Source organism: Pelophylax lessonae (assembly GCF_965119305.1).
Source record: "Pelophylax lessonae genome assembly, chromosome: 4".
In the NCBI taxonomy this organism is placed as follows: domain Eukaryota; kingdom Metazoa; phylum Chordata; class Amphibia; order Anura; family Ranidae; genus Pelophylax; species Pelophylax lessonae.
The window spans coordinates 298340245-298365943 of NC_138771.1; the positions used below are offsets into that span (position 1 = coordinate 298340245).

Genomic DNA, 25699 nt, shown 5'->3' on the forward strand with positions numbered 1-25699 from the left:
GCACTGGTGCGCAGTCATGTTGGAGCAGGAAGGGGCCATCCTCAAACTGTTCCCACAAAGTTGGGAGCAGGAAATTGTCCAAAATGTCTTGGTATCCTGACACCTTAGGAGTTCCCTTCACTGGAACAAAGGGGCAAAGCCTAACCTCTGAAAAAGAACCCCACACCATAATCCCCCCCCTCCACCAAATTATTTGGTACAGTGCACAAAGCAAGGTCCTTAAAGACATGGATGGCTGGGTTTGGGTTGGAGGAACTTGACTGGCTTGCACAGAGTCCTGACCTCAACTAATAGAACACCTAATAAGGCCTTCTTGTTTTAATCAGTGCCTAACCTCACAAATCTGAGTCTGGAAGAATCTTCAAACATTCCCATCCCAGAAGAGTTGAAGCTGCTAAAGCTGCAAAGGGTGGGCCAACCCAATATTGAACCCTGTGGACTAAGACTGGGATGCCATTAAAGTTCATGTGCAAAGGCAGGTGTCCCAATACTTTTGACAATATAGCGTGTGTGTGTGTATATATATATATATATATATATATATATATATATATATATATATATATATATATATATATATATATATATATATATATATATATATATATATATATATATATATATATATATATATATATATATATATATGTGTGTGTATAGATAGATATAGATTTTATTTTATAGTTTTATAGTATTAGAAATGAGCAGATAGGTTTTCAAAAGATCAGTAAGTTACATATTGGCAGCATAAGTCATCTTCTGGCTTCTCTTTTTTTGGCTCTGGAGGCAAAATCTGAATGGTCTGCAGTCTTGTCAAGCCTTTCTTGGATGGGAATCTTGTTCCCATCAAGCAAATGTAGAGAATGCAGCATTTGTAGCATCAGAAGCAGAGGTGGAAGTTCCGGCAGTGAAATCTTGTAGCCAAGCTCCTGAGATAGCTAATAAACCCTTGGGTGATGCAGCCCACTGGTTGTTGAATTTAATGGCAGAAAGGCAACATGCATATAAAATGATATCTTCCTTAGAGGGTTAAGAATCCTTGTTAATCCTAGATGAAGTAAAAAATACATTTAGGCTCTGAATAATAATGTTCATGATTCATCAGTCTGCAATTTTTGCATCACTATGTGATATCTGTGTCAGTGGAAAAACTGAAAGCAGATTTGTGCTTTTCATTTTTTTTTATATACATATTCACTATAACCACAAGGAATTATTAACATAACGTGTCTAGATTTAACATGAATTTGAAAAAGTTAGTGATTTATAAAGTTATTTTTCCTGCATAAATAACAAACATGTTATACTTACCTGCTCTGTTGCAGTGGATTTGCAGAGTGGCCCGGATCCTCCTCTTCTTGGGTCCTCTTCTGTGATCCTGGCCCCTCCCTCCTGTTCAGTGCCCCCATGGCAAACAGCTTGGGGGCACCTAAGCCGAGTCACAACTCCGTGTCCATTCAGATACGGAGCCCTGACCCTGCCCACCCTCTCTCTCTCCTGATTGGCTAACTGACTTTGACAGCAGTGGCACCATTGCAGGAGGGAGAATCTTGGACAGTGGAGACACTTGTAGACATGGCTGGACAGAGAGGGACCTCAGGTAAGTGTTAGGGGGGTGAGGGGGGCTGCTGCACACAGAAGGATTTTTTATCCTAAATGCATTACGATAAAAAACCTTCTGACTTCACAGCTCCTTTAAATCAACACGTTGCAGTGCTAATCTTTTTACAATTTCAATTTAGTAAAATGATGTACTCCTAGGTGATTTAATCTAACTCCAGTTTTGATGTAATAGAAGCAATTAAGGATTTCAGTTGATTCATAATGGTATGCTGCTTGGAGAATATGTCTGTCAATAGCAGGAAAAGTTCCCAACCTAAGATAGATTGGACAGGCCAGAAATCTAATTTTGATTGCATCCCTCCTACCCCCCATAACCCCAGATTAAGTGACATTGGTGGCTTCTGTGTGCATTAGGATGGCCATACATGGATTGAGATTCAGCTGGTTCAGTAGAGACTGACCAAATATTTTGATCCATGTATGGGCAAGCTGGTTGTACAGAATTCAGTCTATGGGTCAATTTATGTAAAACCAACCTGTTGGATTTCCCCATTTGATCCGTGCCCCAGACTATATCTGGAAGCCTACTCGAGTATTCTGACGGCTGGGAAGGCTCCCCACTGTCAGAATACAATAGCTCAGTGGGTGCATTCTGTAGTCCACATTGAATGTGTGGATGGGGGAAATAAGCCATTTTTTTATTCAACCCCTTAGTTGAGCGAAAAAGAAAGAAAGACTAATGTATGGGTTGTTTACTCTCCTCTTCTCCTTTAGGCCCCGTTCACATAGCAGCGACGGTACTTCCCGGGGCGACCTCCGAGGTCGCGGCGCGCTCCTCGCCCCGCGACCTCGGAGCGGCCGGCACGGACTTCATAACATTGAAGTCTATGACGGTCGCTCCGGGTCACCCCAAAGAAGCTCCGGACCCTTTTTCTAAGTCGGAGCGACTTGTGTCGCTCCTATTAGAACGGGTCCGCAGCTTCCCTATGGAAGGCGACCTACGGCGACCTGTGAGGCGACAAGGTCGCCTCACAGGTCGCCCCAGTGTGAACGGGGACTTACCTGTGTATTATTGTGACAAGATCACTCTGGATATCATGGCCCCACCAGCCTCTTTCATGAACACTCAGCTAGGTCTTTAGGCAGTACATTGAGCAAACACTTGCTCCAAATGTTGCATACAAGCCAATCTCCGTTACCAGTTAGATTTTGGAGTAATCTGCAGTACCCCTTTAATAGCGCTACTGTATGCTGATTGCTCCTGAGTATACTGTATGTGATTAAGAATTCTTTGACTATTGGCTTGTTTTACAGCACAGACAAGGCATTTCATTACTTCATTATTCTCATAAAACAAGAGCCACTTGTTCTGTGTTGCGTTTTTCTTCTTTTCTTTAAACTAATTTAGCAGCTTTATGAAAAGGCTTTTGCAAACATAAGCAGAATCTGTGTTGCACACAACAGCAATCATTTATATAAAACTCCAGTTCCATGGGAAGCATCATTGCTGTAATTGCAAAAAAAAATGTAATGCCATCACTTACAGAAGAATCATTTATAGTTCAAGATGAGCAATAACACTGTTGCTTGTTGTGCAAAATAAATTGACCTCACTCAAATGTTCTTAGTGTGTTTATTACCCACTGATAGATGAAATTTTGCTCAAGGTCTACTAAATGTATATGATAAATACTGCAAATGATACATCTACCACTAAGCTCTGTTAGTCTAACCAGAAGTCATGATTTCCATTAAAGAGCTAGTCTAGATGTTAAAGCGGATCTTCACTACATCTGAGCACCACAAACCAAAAACACCATTTAATTGATTTTTAATATTCAAAGCAAACTCACCCATCCATCCCTGTCTCTAAGCTTTATTTTGTTGAAAAAATACTTTGAAAAAGCACCCTGTAGCATTTATGGCTGTGGCTGTCTTGAGTAAGGGAAAATGATTAATGTAGCATTTACTCCTTGGAATCCATCTGCCCTTATCTCAGGCATGCACGCAGGAGAGTGCGCTTATCTGAGAAAACCTCTTCTCTCCTCCCCTCCTGAAGACTCCTGGGATGTATGACATCATTTGCCTAGGCAAGAAAGAAAACTAAGTAACTTATTAAAGCAGAGTTCCGGCCTCGGCAATGATTTTTTACTAAAAATACCCCCGGGACAGTCAGGGCTAGTACATTCCACAATGGATAGCCTCTGAACTGTCCCAGGTTGCACTTACCTTTTTAGAAGAAATACTTACCTTGAAAATTTCTTCTCCAGCGCTGCCATCTCAGGTGTGGGAAGCTGAAGCCAGCGTGTCCTCTTCTGCGTCCTCTTCCGTGTCCTCTTCTGTCCCACAATGCACTGCACTGGCCCCGCTTGTCACTTCCGGGGCAGGCGCATCATCCCTGCACAGCTTCTGGGCATGCCCAGAAGCTGTTTAGCAGGGAATGACGTGCCTGCACTGGAACTTACGAGTGGAGCCGGTGCAGGCGCATTGGTTCATGGGAGCGATGACGTTCAGCTCCCCGGAATCAATGCAATCAGGAAGTGACGACGCGGGCCGCGGCCGCAGAGGGAGGAAGAGGAAGAAAGGGGAGTATATTTTCGTGACTATCCATTTCTTTTACAGGTGACACTCTTTTACAGGTGGCCCAAAGTCGATTTTGAGGCCGGAACTCCGCTTTAAGTAAAAGAAAGTAACTAAAGCAATGTAAAAAAAAAAAAGTTTTAAACAAGTAAATTGATGGTCTACCTTCCTATCTATTTACTAACGCTAGCAACATGAGGAATAAAAATAATCAGTGTTGATTGGGAGAGTGAAGGTCCACTTTAATTAGTGCTCGACATGTTCGGATGGTATGAATTGGTAATCTCCGAAAACGAATAGTAAATGTAGCAATATCAAATATTATGTACGGTTACCAATTATTTGTTGCTGATAAAGTATTACCTAGTGTTAGCAAAAGTTAGAAAGAGCCTTCCTGTTATGGTTTGTTTGTAGAGTGGATGGTCAAGGGTCTTTTTCATATTTTTAATTAAAGATCAGATTCCCTTGTATACAGGGATCCTTCATTCCCACCATCAGGAGATGAGATATATATATATATATATATATATATATATATATATATATATATATATATATATATATATATATATATATATATATATATATATGTGTAAGTGACATAGATATGTTTTTATTTAATCCAAACTGAAGCTTAATGCACCAATTGTGGTGAGTACAATGAAATTGCTTAAAAGGAGCCTTTGGTTTGCTCATACAGGGCAATCCAACATGCTCACTTTTTTGTGGTGGACTCACCAGCAGAGCTTATCCTTATCTTATCTTCTCTTTACTCCCCAAACATTCTGTTTGTCAAAAATGAGAGAAAAGGGATATATACTTTAGGTATCTGGCAGCATGTGACTAATTTCCTTCCTTCAACATTGAAAGAATTGATGAATGACTGTTTATACACTTAGCACTGTCACATGGGGGGGTGAAAAGCATTCTCATTCCTGTGTAACCTTCAAGTCCTGATTTAGGCAAACCATACACGGTGCAAATTTCTTTCTTGCAACCACGGGTTGTCAAACACAGTCAATGTTGACCGGGAAATCGGCAATTGTTTTCTCCCATCGGGACGGCTTCAGTGATTATTGCTAGCGTCTCCTATTGATGCTGTTGCTCAATTAACATGGTACATTCAGCTTGCCCTTTAACGGTTCAAATCTCTGCTGGTTCCTGTGAAACTGGCCGAGATTCGAACCGTGTATGGCCGGTCTTAGAGCTTATGTAGAGATAGCTCTCCTCACTTTCCGTAGCTGAATGGAGTGAGGGGGTTAGTCACACACATAAATTATAGATTTTTTACATATAGATTATAGTCAGATCATGTCTCTGCTTTATGACTTATTCATCTTCAGTGGCAAGGGGAAGTCCCTACTGAGCGCTTAGAGCTGAGGATTGAGCTGGCGCTTGATTGGCAGGTGACGCAGTCGATGTCGGGCGCCCCACCTATCCCCCACCCCTCTTTTTTTTTTTCTCTTTTTCTTCGCTTTCGTCCCTCTGATTCCTTCACTCTTTCCCCTCCCTTGAACTCCTGCTCTGCACTTCCTTATCTTGTATTTTCAACATTCTATAAAAGGTTGGGTAGTGACAGTTTGGGAAAAGTCATTGATACTATGCTGATATCTTGTATCCATCTCCAGGTATCTTGACCTACTGTAGTTCAGACGAGTCCCTAGGGGGGGGGGGGGTGTTTCGCCCCCTCTTTTGGATGTGGAGACTTGTTTTTCCAGTTTTCTCTTGCACTAATGTGCTACCATTCTTGAATGTTTATTATGTATAAAAGATGCTTCCCCTATTTGACTGGGGTATTTTTCGATCACGTTTGTATTTATGTTTGTTTTTTCCACTGTACTGCCTTTCTCAATAAATAAAATATTTGGGGAAAAAAAATAAAAAATTGAAAAGCGCTTTATACGTTTGCAAGCTTGGCTCAGCCAAATTTGCATAGTTAATGGTTTCATCCAGGAAGCTGTTGGCTGTACACAACCAGATCATACCAATATCATCTCGTATCAGTGGGTTGCTTAAGGATCCAATATGTACACATCAATGTGCTTTTCTGTATCCTAAAAATACTTCCATTGGCATCCTAAGTATACGCACTTCATAGAACATCTTGTATTTTTTTTATCCTTGAGGAATACAAGGAATTCTCTGATTGAACAAGGTGGGGATCATGTCCTCACCACCCCTCCTCTCCACCTAATCCAATCAGAGTATGCATTGTATTCACTGAAAAAATATAAGGCATTCTATAAATGGCAGCACTGGCAAGCGAACAACCCCTTGTGGTTGGTGTGCAGAGGAGTAGCCCCTCACAAAAAAATTGAGCAGGACCTGGAAGATCAAGACTGTAGTAGTGGCAATACAACATATGTGTTGCATCACCACCCCTCCTCTCCACCTAATCCAATCACAGTATGCCTTGTAGTCACTGAAAAAATACAAGGCATTCTATAAATGGCAGCACTGGCAAGTGAACAACCCCCTGTGGTTGGTGTACAGAGGAGTAGCCCCTCACAAAAAAATTGAGCAGGACCTGGAAGATCAAGACTGTAGTAGTGGCGATACAACATATGTGTTAAGCTACTTAGATTAGTGGACCTAATCCTCCTGAAAAGCAAATCACATTAGCAGCGCTTATCAAAGTCTTTTTGATCCCAACTGGGATTCACAGTCCTAAAATCAATATTTCAACAGGTGCACAGTCTCTTGGTGTAACCAGAATATTCGGTCCTTTCACCACAGTGTTCAGTATCCAGGACATACACCTTTGCCACACCTTGTGTACCACTCCCTAGGAGTGGTACTCACTCACCAACTAGATTCTTGTACTGTGCCTTTAATATATTCACTGGAATCACTAAACACCAATTTCCATAGATTGGACTGACTCCACTCACTCTCTGCCTGTATATTCCTCGGATGTTACCTAACGTAACAGAGTTGGAGATGAAAATGCAGTGACAAAAGGGAGGACTCATAGGGAAATATTGCAAAAAAACACTCACTTTTATTGCAGACAACCCTTACCCTTCTCCCATTACACTCACTTTATTTAAGGCATAAAAGCATTCAGAATCCATAAATATGCAAGATGTGACTCTACCGCGCTGATGCGCTGTGTCCGTCTCACCCTCCGCTACTTGCTGGTTTGTCGGAGGTTCCCTGGAAGACATGCACACCACGATAAGCGTCATGTTGTCACGGTGAATAAGGATTAGCCCCTCACAAAAAAAACTGAGCAGGACCTGGAAGATCAAGGCTGTAGCAGTGGCGATACTACTACCGCTACTACTACTACAATAGTTTTCAGTTTCCCAGCAGTCCATCATGTTTGAGATATGCATACTTACATTGTGTCTAATGGGCAGTGATCATAAAAACCAAGATACCATCAACAATTCATAATCAATACCATATCAAAGAAATGAATTCCGTGTAGTGAAAAAAATGATTAAATTAAGTTAATTGGTAATTTGTATTCAGTACACAGGATTCATTTTTTCATGGTTTTGTTGGTGAAATGTTATCTTGATTTCTATCAACATTGCACATTACAGACAATTTTTTTATTTTTTATATTGATGGACATACATTTAAAGGTGTAGTGCGGTCACAAATTTTTCGGGGTTTATGGCACTTTACACTTTTTAGTGTTTACAGCTGTAGATAGAATAATAGTGAGAATGATTTCACTTGGCTCAGACTTTATTTATGAAAATACTTACATTGTGCCAAGCTGGGCCAGTGTAAGTATGCAATACAAATCATTTCTGGAATTTATTTTGATTTCCCTAAAGCATATCTATGATTTAAATGTAAAATCATATATTCAATCCATCATTGTGCTTCAATTATTTTGAAGTCTGTAAACTTCCTTGAATTCTGTGACACATATTTACTATATCCTGTGAAATACTGCTGTGTCACAGAATTCACAGAGCCTGTCTTCTCAACTACAGAGGTGCTGAGAGGAGGCGTTTCAGGAGTCAGTACAGAAATCACTGCTTGCAAGGTACCATGGGATATGTAGTCCTTAGAAACTGAAAGTAGAAGTTGCAAAGAATGCAGGGAATCCAGGAAGTTGTGTAATGAGATGGACAGCAGACAGGCAGAATTCACACCATGAAAGATGTTTTTTCTTTTTTTTTTTTCTTTTTTTAAACTTTGTAGGCTTTTATTGGCACAAAATGGGCTCAAACAAGCACTTACAGAAGAGCATTGTATAGGTTTTAACTACTGTTTTATAGAACATATTTTAAGATAGTATAGGATATATGGTTTCATTTAGATCTGCACCAGGAATATTAGAATGATAAATTGGGATACTATGAAAGAAGTTTTTTCAAGTAAGTTTAGATTGTCAAAAATATAAATTGTTCAAATTTTTATTGCAATTCTGTTATAAAATAAAAGTGTATGCTGTGATCATAGAATTCCTAATCTACAAATATATGGTGTCTTTTGCCTTGTTTTAGGTAACGTGCACTTTTTTCATTTTATTCTCAACTTGAGTAGGATTGGTCATTTGACTAAGCAAGTATTTGCAAACATGTCTTTATTTGCTGGGTAATGGGGATTCCTGTAATGGCCATGTCATAAATTCCTGTGGTTTTCTTTTCTAGACATTGTGCATGAAAACCTGAAAATGGGATCGGACGGAGAAAGTGACCAGGCCTCTGGAACCTCATCTGATGAAGTCCAGTCACCGACAGGTGTTTGCCTTAGGAATAGAATACACCGGAGAATTTCAATGGAGGTAGTAATAACATAATCTCTGTCTATGAAGCACATCAAAGGCATTATTGTATTTCTATGCCAGTTAAACAGAATACATACTTTTTATGTAGGGAAGCATCATAATGATGGGTCTGTAATTAACAAAAAAAAAGGGACATTAAAGTTTTAGCTTTGTCAAACTTGGAGAAAAATAAGTTATCCTGCTGCTACTTTATAAGATGAGAAAAGGGTGACACCTTTTTGTTGAAAATATGGTTATGTAGGCAAAAATCGCAACTCTGCCACTCAAAAAATGGTTGGTTAAAACCCACATTGGCTGTTTTTTTTTTTTTATACCAATTGACTTGATATTGGCTTTTAAAACCGAAATCTATCATTTTGAGGCCGAATGTAAGGTTTACTGTAGTAGACTACTTTTAGTAGTTAAATAGCACATTTTGCGTAGAGCTGTATGTTTTAGATCAAAAAAGACAACTGGGGTTTCAAATGAGGAAACGTTAAAGTGATCCTAAAGCCTTGAGGTTCTATATTCTATTCATTAAGGTTAAAAACCAACTGCGCTTCTTTTTTTTTTTTTTTTTTTTTTTACCTGAGCTCAATCCGATCAAGCGATGTGCACCAGAGCAGCGCTGTCTCCCTCCTCATTGGGCAGATTGATATTAGTGGGAGCCATTGACTCCTGCTGCTATCAATCAAAAGCTGTGACACAGGAGCGGCTGGCGGGGCTGAGCTGCCTGCTCTGTGTCAATAGATGCAGACAGGGCTGCTTGGGAGCAAGCACTCATAGGTGACTCCATGGAAAGTGGCTTTCTGTGGGTGCACCCGCCGAAGAGGAGTGGGGGACCACAGAAGAAGAGGATCAGGGCTGCTCTGTGCAAAAGCATTTTAAACAAAGCAGGTAAGTATAGACATGTTTTGTTATTTTAATTTAAAAAAAAAAAAAAGGTTTAAGAATACTGTAATGTCAAAGGAGTTGTAAAGGCAGAAGTTTTTTTTTTATCTTAATGCATACTATGCATTAAGATAATAAGCCTTCTCTGTGTAGCAACCGCCCCAGCACCCCCTAATACCTGAGCCCCATCTCTATCGAGCGATGTCCACAAGTTCCTCGGCTGTCCAATTGGCTCCCACTGCTGTCAATCAAAGTCTGCCAATCAGGAAAGAGGGGGCGTGGCCAGATGACAGCGCTGTGTCTGAATGTACACATGGAACTGCAGCTCGGCTCAGTTGCCCCCATAGTAAGCTGCTTGCTGTGGGGGCACTCAACAGGAGGGAGGGGCCAGGAGCAGCAAAGGAGGGACCCGAGAAGAGGAGGATCCGGGCTGCTCTGTGCAAAACCACTGCACAGAGGAGGTAAGTATAACTGGTTTGTAACAAAACGAGACTTTACAATTACTTTAAGGTTAATCGCAGCAAGATATGCATTTCCTCAGTTTTCCCAGTGTTTTGGGGCCACTAAGGAAATCTGTGTATTTAAAGTGGAACTTTACCCAAGGAAGTTCCTTATGCCCTCTTCTCCCCCCACCTCCTCCCCCTAGCTATTTTTGGCACTTTTGGGAGGAACCTGATTTCAAAAGGTACCTGCTCCCCACTTCCACTGTAAGTTCTGCTTAGGCCCCCCCCCCAACCTTCTGGGAAACGTCACAGGTTCTAGAAGGCTGCATAACCATTCAGCAAAAAGCACAGCTTGCGCATGCACAGTGGGCAGCTGACTGTAAAGCCACAGGGAATGACAGCCGGCTACCCGCTGTAAACATGCCGGGGCCCCAAAGACCATCGAAAACTGGTTTGAATGAGCATGGCACTGGACCTCTAGACAGATAAGTGTCCTTTTATTAGAAGTCAGCAGCTATGTTTTTTGTAGCTGTTGACTTTTCATTTTTTTCAAATCGGGGGATTATTTTGGCTCTTTGGATGGCTAGTAAACCAGTATACAGATTGTGCTTGCGCCTCAACTGCTGCTGAAATCTGTGGTACATTGTCTCAAAAAGTGTCCACTACTGGTATACAGAGCTTCCGGGTTTTTTTGATAATAGCTTGGCCTATTTTAGTTAATCCCCAAACAAACATACATTTCATATTTCAGTCCCATATTTTTTTCTCCTACTAATTTTTAATTTTTTTATCTTTTTTGGAAAACACAAATTAGTATTATCCTACTAATTTTAATGTGTTCTCTCTTTTTTGGAAAACACGTGATTTTTTTTTTTTTTTTTTTTTTTTGTGGGTAGATTGAAAGGAATTGACCCCAAAGGTAACCCCTTGATTTTTCACTTTGTAAGGTTGGTTGCATGAAAGTTGTGGTACCACATAATCCACAAGTACAAGGAAAAAGCCAGCACTCCTTTGAGAATGTATTAAACTTTTTAAAAGAAATATCTGATGTTTCGGTGCTGCTCAGGATACCTGCCTTACTGCAACAATATGAATATGATCCCCTTTATTCTGATTCCAAAGGACTGCTGGCTTGCCTTTTCTTTGTAAAGCTTTAAAGAGTCTCTTTGATTTTGGAATTAGTCATGCAAAACACCAACCATAACCTGCTTAGTCTGGCCTTAAAGGGGACAACATTGTTGCATGATGTAGGTGATTTGAATGCACTCTTTAGACCATCACTAATCAAATAGCACAGATAGGCCTCTTTCACACGGGTGCACCGCCCGACAGAGTCCGTTCTGCTCAGCGGGGAATCGATCCGCCGCTTTCCGCTGAGCAGGCGGATGACAGCTCAGTCTCTGCTCTGTGTGCGAAGACGGAGCTGTCAGATCCCCGCTGTCCTCGATGGGAAGACCGGATGAGAACGGACCGCCTCCATTCTCATCCGATCCCATCCGTTCCGATCCTCCAGATGGATGGAAACCCTATTTTCACTGACAGAATCGGATTGGAGAGCAGCAGGTGTCAGCGGACATGTCACCGCTGACATCCGCTGCCCCATAGGGATCCATGGAGGATCCGATCAGATCCGCCTAAAAAACTGACAGTCGGATCAGATCGCCCGTGTAAAAGGGGCCATATAAATTCAGAAAGCTCAAATTTTCTCGTTCCAGTCTTCTATCAATAAACGGTGTTTGTGCTATTCTTGGTATTGGCTTAACATTCTGTTCAGCTGAAATTTGACATTGAACTTAATAATGAAGATTCTCTGCCTTGTTTTTGAGTGCAATGAATGTACATTGATATGAAAAGCAAAAGAAGAGCAGCTGCTGCATCATGAATATTAGGAAATATGACTGCAATAAATGTAAACTGAATGTGAACTCTTGTCTACGGTCTTTCGAACAGTTGGCAAAGAATAATAGAAATACATTCAGTACTTTTTAGCAGATGTTTAATAATAGCTTTTCGATAGTGTTACAAAGACTTGAAGTGGTTAGGTAAATGAGAAGTAAGACGTAGATGAGGAAATCCGTATCCTGGAAATAGAAATGTCAGAAGACGGAAAACAAACAAAAGTAAGGATTATTATAGTGTGGTAAGGTTTGGCGTTTTGTTATGTGCCTATGTTAGGCCATCCTAACCACATAGTGAACCACATCCTTGTGACCTATGTAGTGACAGAATTCCATACAGCTGCTTGCTTTTACAAAGTCAGAAAACATGGGAGGGGGGAAATAATAACATACAGTGGCCATCTCCCTAGACTTTGCCCATGTTACCTCAGTTGTCTGGGTGAAACATGGAATTTGAAGCGAGAGCATCAGTTTAAAGTTAAAGCAGGTTAACATCATAACAAAACGCATGTATTTGACAAGGTTTTAGGGTGAATTCACACATGCTGTAAGAACTAACAGGAAACAGTTGCTTGCTATGTGTCCCCATTCACACTGCAACGCAGCCTAGGATTGTGCTGCAGCTTACTGTTTAAAAAAGCAAACATGCTGCATTTTATCACAGCTCACCGTGCCAAATCGCATGGCAATGTACAGCACCGCAGCACATCGCTCTGCTGTACATTGCCATGAATGAAGTGTATGTTATGTGCACTTCACATAAAGTTTGTACAAAAAATAAAGGGAGCCGTGTGATGCACTGAATCATGCACTGCACTGCCCCCTACCGCTGTTGGAGCATTAAAGTGCTTTGGCAGCTCTGCGTTCCTGTGTGACTAGGACCTTAAAGTGTTTACAGGAAAAATGTAAAGGCAGACTAACACAATACACCCTTTCCACCACCCCCTGGCCCCTGCTGTACTTACCTCTGGGGATGCCCATGCAGCAGGACCGTCAGAAATCCTTACTATTCTCCTCTGTATAGTGATTCTGGGACAGATCAGAACCATGCTGATTGGTCAGCAACATCACAGAGCATCATCCTGAATTTTCTTGGAAGCGCTGCACAGAAACGAGGGAGAAGTATCGCGGGGATGGTGAGAAGGATATATTATGGTGTTAGTTCACCTGTACGTTTTTTTTTTTTTTTTTTTTTTTGTAAAAAAAGCAAATGAATGCTTTAGAATAAGTAGGGAATAATACTGGTTCAATTCAAAACCTAATTATTTGCCAAGGTACAAGTTGCAGAACCTACCAGGTAAACTGTTTAAAAGGTAGCTTATATAATGTTTTTATATAATACAGTGTGTGTATGTATGTATGCATGTGTGTATATATGTATGTATGTATGTATATATATATATATATATATATATATATATATATAGTAAAACCTTGGATTGCGAGCAAAATTTGTTCCGGAGATGTGCTTGTTATCCAACGCACTCGTTTATCAAAGCTTATTTTCCCATAAGAACTAATGGAAACAGATGATTTTTTTCCACAACCATTTAGTCATAAGTCCTTGAGTCTATAGTCCATATAAAAACATTATAGCAATGTGACTTCAAGGTAACTTCAGGGAATGCCTGGGTAGACTTCCTGTAATGTCGGATCTAAATCGCATCAATTAAAACGAGGATCCGACTTAGGGCTCATGCACATTGCAGCTCAAAAAAAAGCTGCTTTCACAGGTATTTGAGCTTTCATTTCAGCTTGAAGATCCTTGTTCTTCTTTGTTCTCTTGTACACATTTTTAGTGAGCTTTTTTGAGCATAAGCGTTTTTTTTTTTTTTTTTTTTTTTTTTTACAAAACTTCAAAGTCTATGGGCACAAGTCTCATAGAAGTCGCCTAAAGTAGTACAGAAAACTTTTCTAAAGTCGGAGCGACTTCATTAGTGCCAATTAACCACTTGCCGACCGCTCGCTGCATATATACTGCGGCAGGCATGCTCGGCCGCACGCCCGACCCCACTAGGCAGCGGGGATGCCAATCCACGGGGCCAGCAGCCGCGATTGCCGCTGGGCACACTTGATCGCTCCCCACTGAAAGAGAATGGTAAGAGGGCACAAGTAATAGGTGCCCTCGCACATGGGACAGGGGATGTTTAATAGAAAAAATAAAAAATACATTTTGTGTCAGAATTGTATTTAATTTATAGGTCACTGGCCCTTTAAATGTAATAAGGTAGCCCCTCACAGTTTTGGCGGGCTTCACAGCAGCGCGCACCCCTCTAGAACCTTCTGACCCAAGGCTTTATATAGGGGGTCCCTGAGGTAAGCCCCTCAGTTGGGAAGTGACTGCCTGGCGAGCTCCCCTCCCCCCCCCCCACCCGTCGCTGGCACTTTATGCGGTAGAGTCACCCTTGAATCAAGGGGGGACTTTGGTGGTTTTAAATGTTTTATTTTCGCTCGAGTTCTGGGACTGAGCGATACAGATGTATGTTTTATAATTTTGTTGGATTTGAAATTTATTTAATGGAATTTTGAATAAATAATTATTTAATTAATTTATAACCAATAAAGTGCCGCGGCCATTTACTTATGCCAAAAAATTAATTTGTGTTGGTTTTTATTTATAGTATTAGTTTAGCTATATTATAAGATGCATCCTCCTGGCCCATGACGGTCTGCTGTTAACACAGCAGACCGTCGTTCTCTCTGAAATAAACACAGAGCGCATGTGATCCTCCTATTTAGGCTCACAGGTCTCTGTGTTCATTCATTTCACAAGTCCCCTTCCCCCTACAGTTAGAAAACACTCCCCTAGGCTCACACCTAACCCTTTGATCGCCCCTGGGTTAACACCTTCCCTGCCAATGTCAATATTATAGTTACAGTGCATATTTTTAGAACTGATTACTGTAGTAATTTCACTGGTCCCCCGAAAGGTGTCAAAAATGTCAGTTAGGGGACTGATCTGTGCGCCGCAATGTCGCAGTCCCCCAAAAAATCGCTGATCGCCGCCATTACTAGTAAGAAAAATAAATAAAAATGACATAAATATTTCTCCTAGATTGTAGACGCAATAACTTTTGCGCAAATCAATCAAAATACGCTTATTGGAATTTCTTTTACCAAAAATATGTAGCAGAATACAAATTGACCTAAAAGAATGAAAAAATAGATTTTTAAATTTTTTTTTTGGTGGGAGGGGGAAATGTTATATAGCAGAAAGTGAAAAAAAATATATATTTCTCTGTCGCTCATTAATAGACGCAGTACTCTTGATTAATATCAAATCGGGTTATACTGCCCTCTACAGGAGTAGGACACTAGGCAGAAGGAAAACGTTCTGGCCACACCTTAGGGGCAGTCCCAGAGGGTATATCCTCTCTCTCTCTCTGCTACAGGATGTCGGTTTTTTTCTGTCTAGTCAGGAGTAAGGACCTAAGTTCCTTGCTGGGATCTTGGTCCTGGCAAGATTTTTTTTTTTTGAAAAAATTTTTTTAGGCTCCGTTCCCTGTTAAGGCGCACTCCACTCGGGCGCTTAGTGCTTCCTGGGCCTTCCGCCATCAGGCGTCAGTGGTCCAGGTTTGCAAGGCGGCTACCTGGTCGTCGGTTCATACCTTTACAAAATTTTATAAAGTTGATGTGATGGCATCGTCGGATGCCTCTTTTTGGCCGCAAGGTTTTGCAGGCCGCAATTTGAGGAGACCGTTGGTCTACCTCGAGGGTTTTTTCTGTTGGGTTTTCAGTTGAGTCTCATCCTTTGGTTTGATGAGCCTTTAAGACTTCTAGTCGGCACCGGTTGGGCCTTCTGGATTTAAATTTTGATTTCTGTTGTCCCACCCCTTATTTGTGGCACTGCTTTGGGACGTCCCAATTTGATATAAATCAAGAGGACTGCGTCTGTCAATGAGCTTAAGAGAAAAGGATTTTACGGTAAGATTTTACAAAAATCAATTTTTTTTCCAGAATTTCCGCTCTTTATTTGTTTATAGCGTAATAAATAAAATTCACACAGGTGATTAAATACCTCCAAAAGAAAGCTCTATTTGTGAGAAAAAAGGGCATCAATTTTATTAAGGTACAGTGTCGCATGACCGCGCAATCGTCCGTTAAAGTAACGCAGTGCCGAATCGCAAAAAATGGCCTGGTTATTAAGGAGGAAAATCCTTCCAGTCCAGAAGTGGTTGAGACAGCTCTCATTGACTAACATGGGATTTCTCTCTTTCATACTCAGTTGTGACGTGACACTACTCGTACTGCAAGACCTTCGTTAATCAAGTTAAAATTTATAAAAATATTTTGCTTGTCTTGTAAAACACTTGCAGACCAAGTTACTCGCAATCCAAGGTTTTACTGTATTTATTATTTTTTATATTGACTTCTTTAATAAAACAATACCAGAACTGAAACCATATCAACCAACTCATGGATGAGGTTTATCTGGTTGGCTGTTGGAAGTTATTGCACTATAAACATTTTCTTCATAAATGGATTGGGTCAGTGTTTTGGAGAGAAGTGGGGATTTTTAATGTATTTAATTCATTGGTGATGAGGTAGACATTCCATGAAATGCAACGTTTAGCAGTTAGAATCCGTACTAGACTCTGTTGTATTGGTGAGGTCTAAATTGCATTATAACATAACCAGGCAGATCGTCCCTGTCCAATGACTCAGATATATGTCATTACCGCCATGTAAGAAGGCAGGATTTAGTTAGTGCCGTAATGACTAATAGAATCGTTTTTCTGGGTTTTATTTACCTTTTAAAACACTTCAGCGAAGCTTTAAAATTAGAACCTAGATGCCATGAAAGTTAAGCATGCCAGTCTAACTACCTAAATTAGGGCACCAAAATATTCACAACAAGGAGAACACGGTAATTATAGTCATTTATCAAACGTTTCTGACACTTGTTCCCATTAATGTTGAAGTTAACAAGCCGGGAAGTGCTGTCTAATCCAAGCACTGAGAAAACGCAAACATTTACGAATTGTACAGGGATCTTTCATGTACTGTTGTGTCATGTGCTTGTGCTTAGGGCACACCACTGACAGCAGGAATGTGTTTGTCTTCCAGTGAATTCATCTGGTCATTGAAACATTTGCTACTATATGCACATGCGTGTAGATTTTTGGTGCTCAAACCTTTACATTCAGAATTAATTTTTTTTCTTTGTTTTGAAGTTTCATAAATGTGGTTCTCAATAGTACCCATTAAAGCTGTAGGCCACATTTGTTGGGGGGAGTATTTTTTTAAACCATTTGGGTTCCAGACCAGTTGGTTCCACACATCAATTTCGCTGGAATATTGTGTAAAGATGTTATTTTATATTGTATTTATGGTATTACGTGGGAGTTGTAGAGATTAAAGTGGTCGCTACCTTTAAGATTTCTTTCCAAATGGCATAATCAAACACCACACACATTTCTCGGGGAATGCTGTCTTATGAATACGATGCTTGGAAAAATACTGCACCCTACTGGATTCTTTTTAATACTTCAAGGAAGAACCTTAAGTTTTTTTTTTTTTAATGGGTTATTTTCTTATGGAAACGTTATCCTTGGTACTTTTTTTAGCAGTGGGGAAAGAATTGTTTTTAGACTACATTCACACTACTGATTTTTTTTCTGTTTTTTTACTTTTTTTTTAATGCAACTGGGTTGCTATGCAGTGCATTTTATAAATGTATATATTAAATGTGTGTGCACTACTAGAAATGTTTTTTTTTTATTCTTTCGTTCATTGACAGACACAGCTCCTGATCTTCTTAACCATTGGGTTATACTGCCCCCTAGAGGAGTAGGACACTAGGCCAAAAAAAAGTCTGGCTACGCCTTTGGGCAGTCCCGGGGGGTGCTATAGGTACTCAGTTTTTTCTGCCTAGTCAGGGGTAAGGACCTAGTTCCTTGCTGGGATCTCTGGTCCTGGCAATTTTTTCTTTTTAGATAGAATTTTTTCTCCTGTTTTTTTCCTGTGAGATCTACAACCAACTGCCGGACTGGGCGACAGGCTGGATAATCTAGATCCAGTGGCTACCCCTGTCTGGCCACCGAGTGCGCGCAGACCTCAACTCCACGCTAGGTCAGCCGCGACATAGCCCCACCGGGCAGGGGCTGACCTGTGAGTTAAATGCCTCGCAAGGTCACATACGAGTGGGTTTTCGGCCCAAGTCGCAGCGTTCTTCCTCGCCGACAGCCCCCCATTTTGATGGTAAGGGGGGTTCTGTCTGGACCAGTGCCCTCCTGATTCCTGGTATGGTGAGTAGCTGTCTCCCCCTGTGGGTTTTGGGGTGGACGTGGTCCCCTCCTTGGAAAGGTCGGACCCCTGGGTTCCCCTCCTTTCCCTCCTTTCCCTCAGGCACCCTCCATCTGTCCCCCCCTCCACTTATGTTGGGAATGTGTGGGTGGTCTGGTCCACCTCCTGGGGTGGGGGCAGGGCGCTATGCTGGCGATGGGGATGGGGGGTGCGCGACCGGACAATCGGTTGTGTGTGTGGGGGGGGGTTGTACCTGGTGGGGCTCCTGCCCAGGTCCCCCGTCTTGCCTGGGCCTGTCCTTTAGGCCTAGGGATCCCTCCTGAGTCCCTGGGAGCCTTGTGGTTCCGCCATTTTGCTGTAGCCTGTGTGCTCGACGTAAGGTGTAGTCCGGTGGCCATTTTGCTGAGGTTTGCCATTGAAAATAGCAGCAGCCATGATAGTGGAGCCCTGTGGGCGGTGATTTTGGCGGTGGGAGCCCCTCCCTATCCCCTGGTGCTGACTCCCTGGATCTTTTCACTTTCTGAACGTGGAGTGCAGATTTTCCTGGTGGCTTCAGGTGCCTCTTTCCTGGTGACCAGGTGGTGCAGCCAGCGCAGTGGTGGTTGTCCTTTTGCAGTGTTTTACACTTTTTGTGGGGTCTCCCTGGTTATTTATGGAGTCTTTGGAGCACATCTCCCCACCTGATCCCCTCTCTGAGGCTGCGAGTTCTCTGGGTCCCAACCATCCATTAATGTACTGACGGTGGTCCTGGAGTCTTTTGTGCCCCGGGTGAAGGTGGCTTTCAGGCAAACGGCCTAGCAAAAAACGCCAACAAGGCAGCCATGATTCCAGTTGAAGAGTCCCCAACCTTCATCGATCCAGCTGAAAGGGAGGCGGAGGCTGTGGCCCGCAATATGTACACTCTGGCTGATTCGGTGGTTCGGCACTGAGGCCGGTATTCACCATTGCCCTGGTTTCGAAAACTCTGACTGAGTGGGCTAAGCTTTTACGCAATGGCCTGGAGGGAGAACAGCTCCCCCCTGTCTTTGCTGAGCTGGTGGACCAGCTGGTCCACTGGCTGCAGTTTATCTGTGATGTCTCTTTGGATGCGGCTCTCCTGGTGGCTCAGCTCTATGTTTCAGCAGTGGTCCTTCGGCATGTCTTTTTGCTCAAATGCTGGTCTGCAGACCAGACTTTTTAAAAGGCCTTGACTGATCTTCCTTTTCAAGGAAGTCATCTGTTTTGAGCTACCCTGGATGACATCATTAAAGGTCTCAAAGGGGAAAAGAGTACCTTTCTTCCGCAGGCTACTAGGGGCAAGGACCCTTGTCGTAGACGTGGGCCGCTCTCCTTGGCTTAGAAGTGTTTCTTTGTCCCTCAGGGTCGAATGACAAGGGCTCAAAGCCTTTCAGTGCCGCCTCTGGAGGATCCAAAGGAACCTGGTCTGGCAAGCAGAGTGCCGGCTTCTCCAGACCCACGGACAAGGCTCCTTCAGCATCAAGGTGCACCCACACCCATATTGGGGGTTGGGGGGCGTCTTTGCTGGCTTCCGGACCTGTGGACTTCCCTGGTACAAAACAAGTGGGTCCACAAAGTCATTCGGTCCAGGTACAAGATCGAGTTTCGCTCTTTTCCCCCTGCAAAGTTTTTTTCCTTCCAACTTGTGTCTGTTTCTGAACCTCTTACAGGGTCTGCTTTGGGCGGTACAGGACCTGTTTCTTCAGGGGGTGATTGTCCCGGTTCCGACTTGGGAATGTTTTCAGGGTTTTTACTCAAACCGGTTTACAGTTCCCAGGAAAGAAGGCAAGATGCGACCAATCCTGGACCTCAAAGCGCTGAATTGCTTTGTGCGGGTGCAGAAGTTCAGGATGGAGTCCATTCATGCGGTGGTGGCATCCCTTTTTTCTTGCCTCAATCGACACCAAGGATGCTTACCTTCACATTCCCATATGGTCACCAGCGCTTCCTCCGCTTTACCGTGGGAGAGGAGCATTATCAGTTTGTGGCGTTACCCTTTGGTCTCGCCTCTGCTCCTCGGGTCTTCACAAAAGTGTTAGCCCCGGTGCTGGTATTATTACGCCAACAGTAGATCGCGATACTGGGCTACTTGGACAACCTCTTCCTGCGAGGGGAGTCTTCTACTGCACTGGTGGAATACCTGGTTGAATACCTGGAAATCACTATACGAACTCTGAGGGAGTTCGGCAGGATTCTGAATTTTCAGAAGTCTGCTCTGGTTCTGCCCACAAAGCTGGACTATCTGTGTCTGACGCTGGAATCAGCCTTAGCCGGAGTGCTCCTTCCTCTGGACAAACTCCAGATATTGCTGGCGGCAATTAGTCTCATGCTGTCCAGCAGATGGTCATCCCATGCTGGGCCTGATGGTGTCTACCTTTTGAGGTGGTTCCGTTTGCACAGTTTCATACGAGGTCCCTGCAAAGGGAGATTCTGGCCAGATGGGACAAGACTTTGCAGTCTCTGGACAACCAGATCCGGATAAGCCGGGGAACGAAGGAGTCCCTGATATGGTGGCTTCATTCTCCAGCGCTTCGGCTGGGCAAATCCTTCCTCCTCTTTATTGGACAGTGGTCACCACAGATTCCAGCCACTGCTCTGGGGCTCTGGACACTGGAAGAGTCCAGACTACCAATCAATGTCTTGGAACTATGAGCAATCAGACTGTGCCTGGACAATTGGACGGATCGTCTTCAGGGATGTCCAGTGCGCATTCAATCCGACAATGCCTCGGCCGTGGCTTATGTCAATCACCGGGGGGGCACAAGAAGTGTCCTGGCAACTCTGGAGGTAGCTGGCAGAATGGTTCATTCCAGCCCTCTCCAAAGGCGGATTACCTCAGTTGGCAGGTGTTGAACCAAGGGGAGTGGTCCCTTCATCTGGAGATTTTTCATCAGTTGTGTCTCTCCAGTGGGGCATCCCTGAGGTGGATCTATTGGTGTCTCGGGTCCACAGAAAGGTGCAGAGGTTTGTGGCTCGGTCACGGGATCCTCTGGCGGACGCTACCTACGTGCTGGTGGCCCCGTGGGGTCAGTATTGTCTGATTTACGCCTTCCCTCTTCTCAAGCTTCTGCCAAGACTTCTACACAGGATCGAGGTGGAAGGGATTCTGGTCATCTTAGTTGCTCCAGACTGGCCTCACTGGGCTTGGTATGCTGATCTGGTGCAGCTAGTCGCCGACATTCCTTGGAAACTTCCTCTCAGGGAGGATCTGCTGTCCACAGGACCAATCTTCCATCCTGCTTTACAGGGACTGGCTTTGACTAGTTGGACGTTGAATGCCAGGTGCTGATGGATAGAGGTTTGTCTCCGTCTGTGATTCCAACACGGTTAAAAGCTAGGAAATCTACTTCTATGAAGAACTACAAGTCATACATTGCATTGTGTGAATCTCTTGGGGTTCGTCCTCGCTCTTTTTCGGTGTCTCCGATCTTCGTCCTTCCTTCAATGGGCTGTTGAGCAGAAACTGGCCTTGAGTGCTATCAAGGGTCAGGAGTCGGCCTTAGCTATCTTCTTTTAATGGCCCTTGGCCACATACTCCCTGGCGCGTTCTTTTCTTCAGGGAGGTAGGCACTTGGCCCCTCCCCAGTGCGGTCTCTGTTGCCACCTTGGGACCTCAATTTGGTGCTCTCAGTTCTCCAGAAGCCTCCTTTTGAGAATCTTCGGGAGATTCCCCTGCTTATGCTGTCCCAGAAGGTGGCCTACTTGGTGGCTATCACCTCTGCGCACAGAGTGTTGAAATTGGCGCTGTTATCCTGTCATTCACCTTACTTGGTGCTTCACAGGTCAAAGCATCCTAAGGAAATTGCTTTGCATGCCTTGGATGTGGTCTGGACAATTATGGTTTACCTGGCAGCTACGGAGTCTTTTAGGAAGTCAGACTCACTATTTGTGCTCACGGATGGGCCTTGTAAAGGGCTGTCTGCTTCCTCTGTGACCATTTCCAGATGGATCAGACTGACGGGGATCCAGGCCTATTCCATCAGGGGTCAGGTTGCTCCTTTACCTGTCAAGCCGCACTCTACTCAGGCGCTCAGTGCCTCCTGGGCCTTCCGTCTTCAGGCGTCAGTGACGCAGGTTTGCAAGGTGGCCATTTGGTCATCGGTGCACACTTTCACAAAGTTCTATAAAGTGGATGCTTTGGCATCTGCGAATGCTTCCTTTGGCCACAAGGTTTTGCAGGCTGCTGTAAGAGGGCATGGTCTTCTTGGAGGGTGTATTTTTTTTTTTTTTTCAGGTGAGCTCCAGTTGTTTCGGTTAAGCTCCTGTTTACCTGGTTGGCTATAGTTAGCCCTGGGAATTTCTTCTTTGCTGTTTTCACCTCTCGTGTTTAACACTGCTTTGGGACGTCCAATGGTTAAGAAGATCAGGAGCTGTGTCCATCGATGAACATCAGAGAAATGGGTTTTACGTAATTAGAAAATTATTATTTTTTTTTTAACACACCGAACCTAATCAAGATCGGTGCAAATGACGATAATATCTATCTGCAAAAGTTACACAGGCAAGTTTCATCCCTTATCAGCAGTTATGAGAAGTATTATACAGGATTTATATAGCGCCAACAGTTTGTGCAGCACTTTACAATTTAAAGAGCGGCAATACAATTCAATATAAGAGGGTTAAGAGGGCCCTGCTCCTCGGAGCTTACAATTTATTAGAGTAGTAAAATTATTGTAACCAAAATAACATTTCTTCCAGTTAGTTGCCCGTGACAAGATGTATTGTCTAACAGGTGATAATCAGAGTTCCATTACTGATAAAATCAATGTTTATTTGGATGATTCTTCACCACGGTTCATAAGTTGATGAAAGCTCATGAAAGTTATGTCTTTAGCATTTCTATGTTTATCTAAATACCAAATGGCAAAAATCCTTTTTAATTGCATTATAAAGACTCTTTATCTCATTAAATATACTTTGCAATCTGGAGAGAAAATCTTTAATGCTATGTTAAAAGATAATTGAATTTCACCACATTATTCATGCTTTCTCTCCTTTAATCGCCATGATCAAGGGTGATAGAACAGCGTTGTTAGTGAGTCACTCATCCTTACAGCTGACAGCACTCCCTGCCCGAAGCACATATATGCTCAGGAGGCAGCTGATTCAATATGATGGTATACCGATTTGCACTAGAGTGTAAATCAGTTTTATTCAGCCTGCTGGGGAATTACATGTATTACTGAACCCGACAGCTTCAGCCCTACAAGGGCAATAGGGCTTCTTACTTTGAATACCCCTTGATGTAATCTGACATTTGAAAGTTTATCCTATCAGCATGTATTTATATGGTCTTCAGAAATATGTAAATCAAAGCGCTTTCATGTAAGACTAAATGCCCTTGCTAATGCTGTAGTTTAGCATTGTGCTCATCGGAGACCTGAAACAAATGTTGAATAACAAAGACAACGGATCAATAACACATGGCATGTGCATTGTGGTGCACTGCAGTGCATCATACTCTACAATACAGTGTGTTGGGGTGCCATTCATAATGAATGCCACCAAAAATAGAGCAGGTGTTTGAAGGAAACACTCGGTAACGCATGCATTTTATTGCAGTGCACAAGAGTAATTAGGCCCTCAAAGTGGATTTCTTCCAGCTTTTATCCTTCCAATAATGTAATTTAGTTGATTTTAGATCTAGTCATATGATGTGCTTCATAATGGCATTATATGTTATTTTAATTCAGAAAAGTACTTCTTACAGTAAAACTTTAAAGCAAAACAAAGAAATTAGAAACACAAGATTTATTATGTTTTCTCTTTACTAATTCAGCCCTCAAAGCTATACACCCCCTATGGACCAGAGCAGTTTTTACATTTCTGCTATGGGCCTTTTATTCGGCAATAACTGTGTCATTTTTTAAAGTGGTTCTAAAGTCAGAAGGTTTTTTTATATCTTAATTCATTCTATGCATTAAGATAAAAAAAACACCTGTGTGCAGTAGCCCCCCCCCCCTAATACTTACCTGAGCCCCTTCTGTTTCTGTTCTGTTGCACGATAGGCTTAGCTGCCCGGGACTCTACCTCTATATTGGCTGAGACCGCAGCGGTGCGCCATTAGCTTCCATTGCTGTCAATCAGTCAGTAAGCCAATGAGGAGAGAGAGGGGGCGGGGCTGAGCCGTGGCTCTGTGTCAATGGACACACACACACAACATCGGCTGGACTCAAGGCACTCGGCAGGAGGGAGGGGCCAGGACCCCTGGCGAGGGACCCGAGAAGAGGAGGATCTGGGCTGCTCTGTGAAAAACCATTGCACAGCACAGGTAAGTATAACATATTTGTTATTTTTAAATAAAAAAAAAAAGAAAAAAGTATCAAAGTATAATTTTAAGATAACAAAGTAATATGTGTGAGTGTATATATACTGTGTGTATGTATGTGTGTATATATATATATATATATATATATATATATATATATATATATATATATATATATATATATATATATATAATATGAAGGGCCCGGGATCACCAAACAGCCATTTGTAGAGGTAAAATTGTTTTTTTGTTTCCAAAACAAAATAAACATAAAGCTTCAGCCAAATGGGAGACAAAACACAAAAGTCCAAATCAAAAAACTTTCGGCTCACTGCCTGTAAAACTTGTCCCTTAACAGGGTTACTTCCTCGCCTGTCCCAAGAATTCAAAAAGCCATGTTACCAATTGTTTAGCAGGGTCTTGGTTACAGCAGTCCAGCACTTTGTCTCCTCAATGTGTCCCACCTCACACACCACCTCACAGATACATTCTGTCTCTTTCCTCTTTTTAAGTGTCTGTAAATGCTAATGGTTTTTACTTTCATGTATTCTCTGGCTCAGGGGAAAAAACGTTTATGTGCAAACCCCCCTGAGTCCCCCTTAATACTTCCATAAACCTGATCTCAATCCAGTGTTGTGTCCAAGAACAGCGGCACTTCTATCGCTCTCCCTCCTCACTGGACTCAGTGAGAGCAGCCGGTGCCATTGGCTCAATGCTGCTGTCAATCAAACCCACACTGTGTGTGTTTATAGACGTGCATACATTGGGGCATGCAGCTTTCTATCAGGGTGCTCGGAAAGGCAGGAGGAGCCAGGAATGCAAGCAGAGAACGCCAGGAAAAGAGGACTGGGCTGCTTTGTGCAAAGCCATTGCAAAGAGCAGGTAAAAAAAAAAATGTAAAAATAAAAAAGGCGCATTTACAATCGCCGTAAAATCTTCCTTTGCAGGTGGGTTAACCTTTTCAGGACCAAATCCCTGTAATCAGAGTCAGAGTTTCTTTCCCACAATAAAGCTGGGTACACACGGGCTGAATGTCAAGAGACAATGTCCGGTTAAAAAAATAGATAAAACGGCGGACGAC

General features: G+C 42.6%; 1 protein-coding gene across 3 annotated transcripts in view; it reads left to right on the forward strand.

The window, feature by feature from the left end:
• CDK17 (cyclin dependent kinase 17) overlaps window positions 1-25699 on the forward strand; it is a 265332-nt gene that overhangs the window by 187821 nt on the left and 51812 nt on the right. For all 3 annotated transcript variants that reach the window (XM_082254997.1, XM_082254998.1, XM_082254996.1), the window contains one exon: window positions 8760-8893. In XM_082254997.1, the coding sequence (XP_082111123.1) occupies window positions 8760-8893 (134 nt within the window). The remainder of the gene's footprint in view (window positions 1-8759; window positions 8894-25699) is intronic.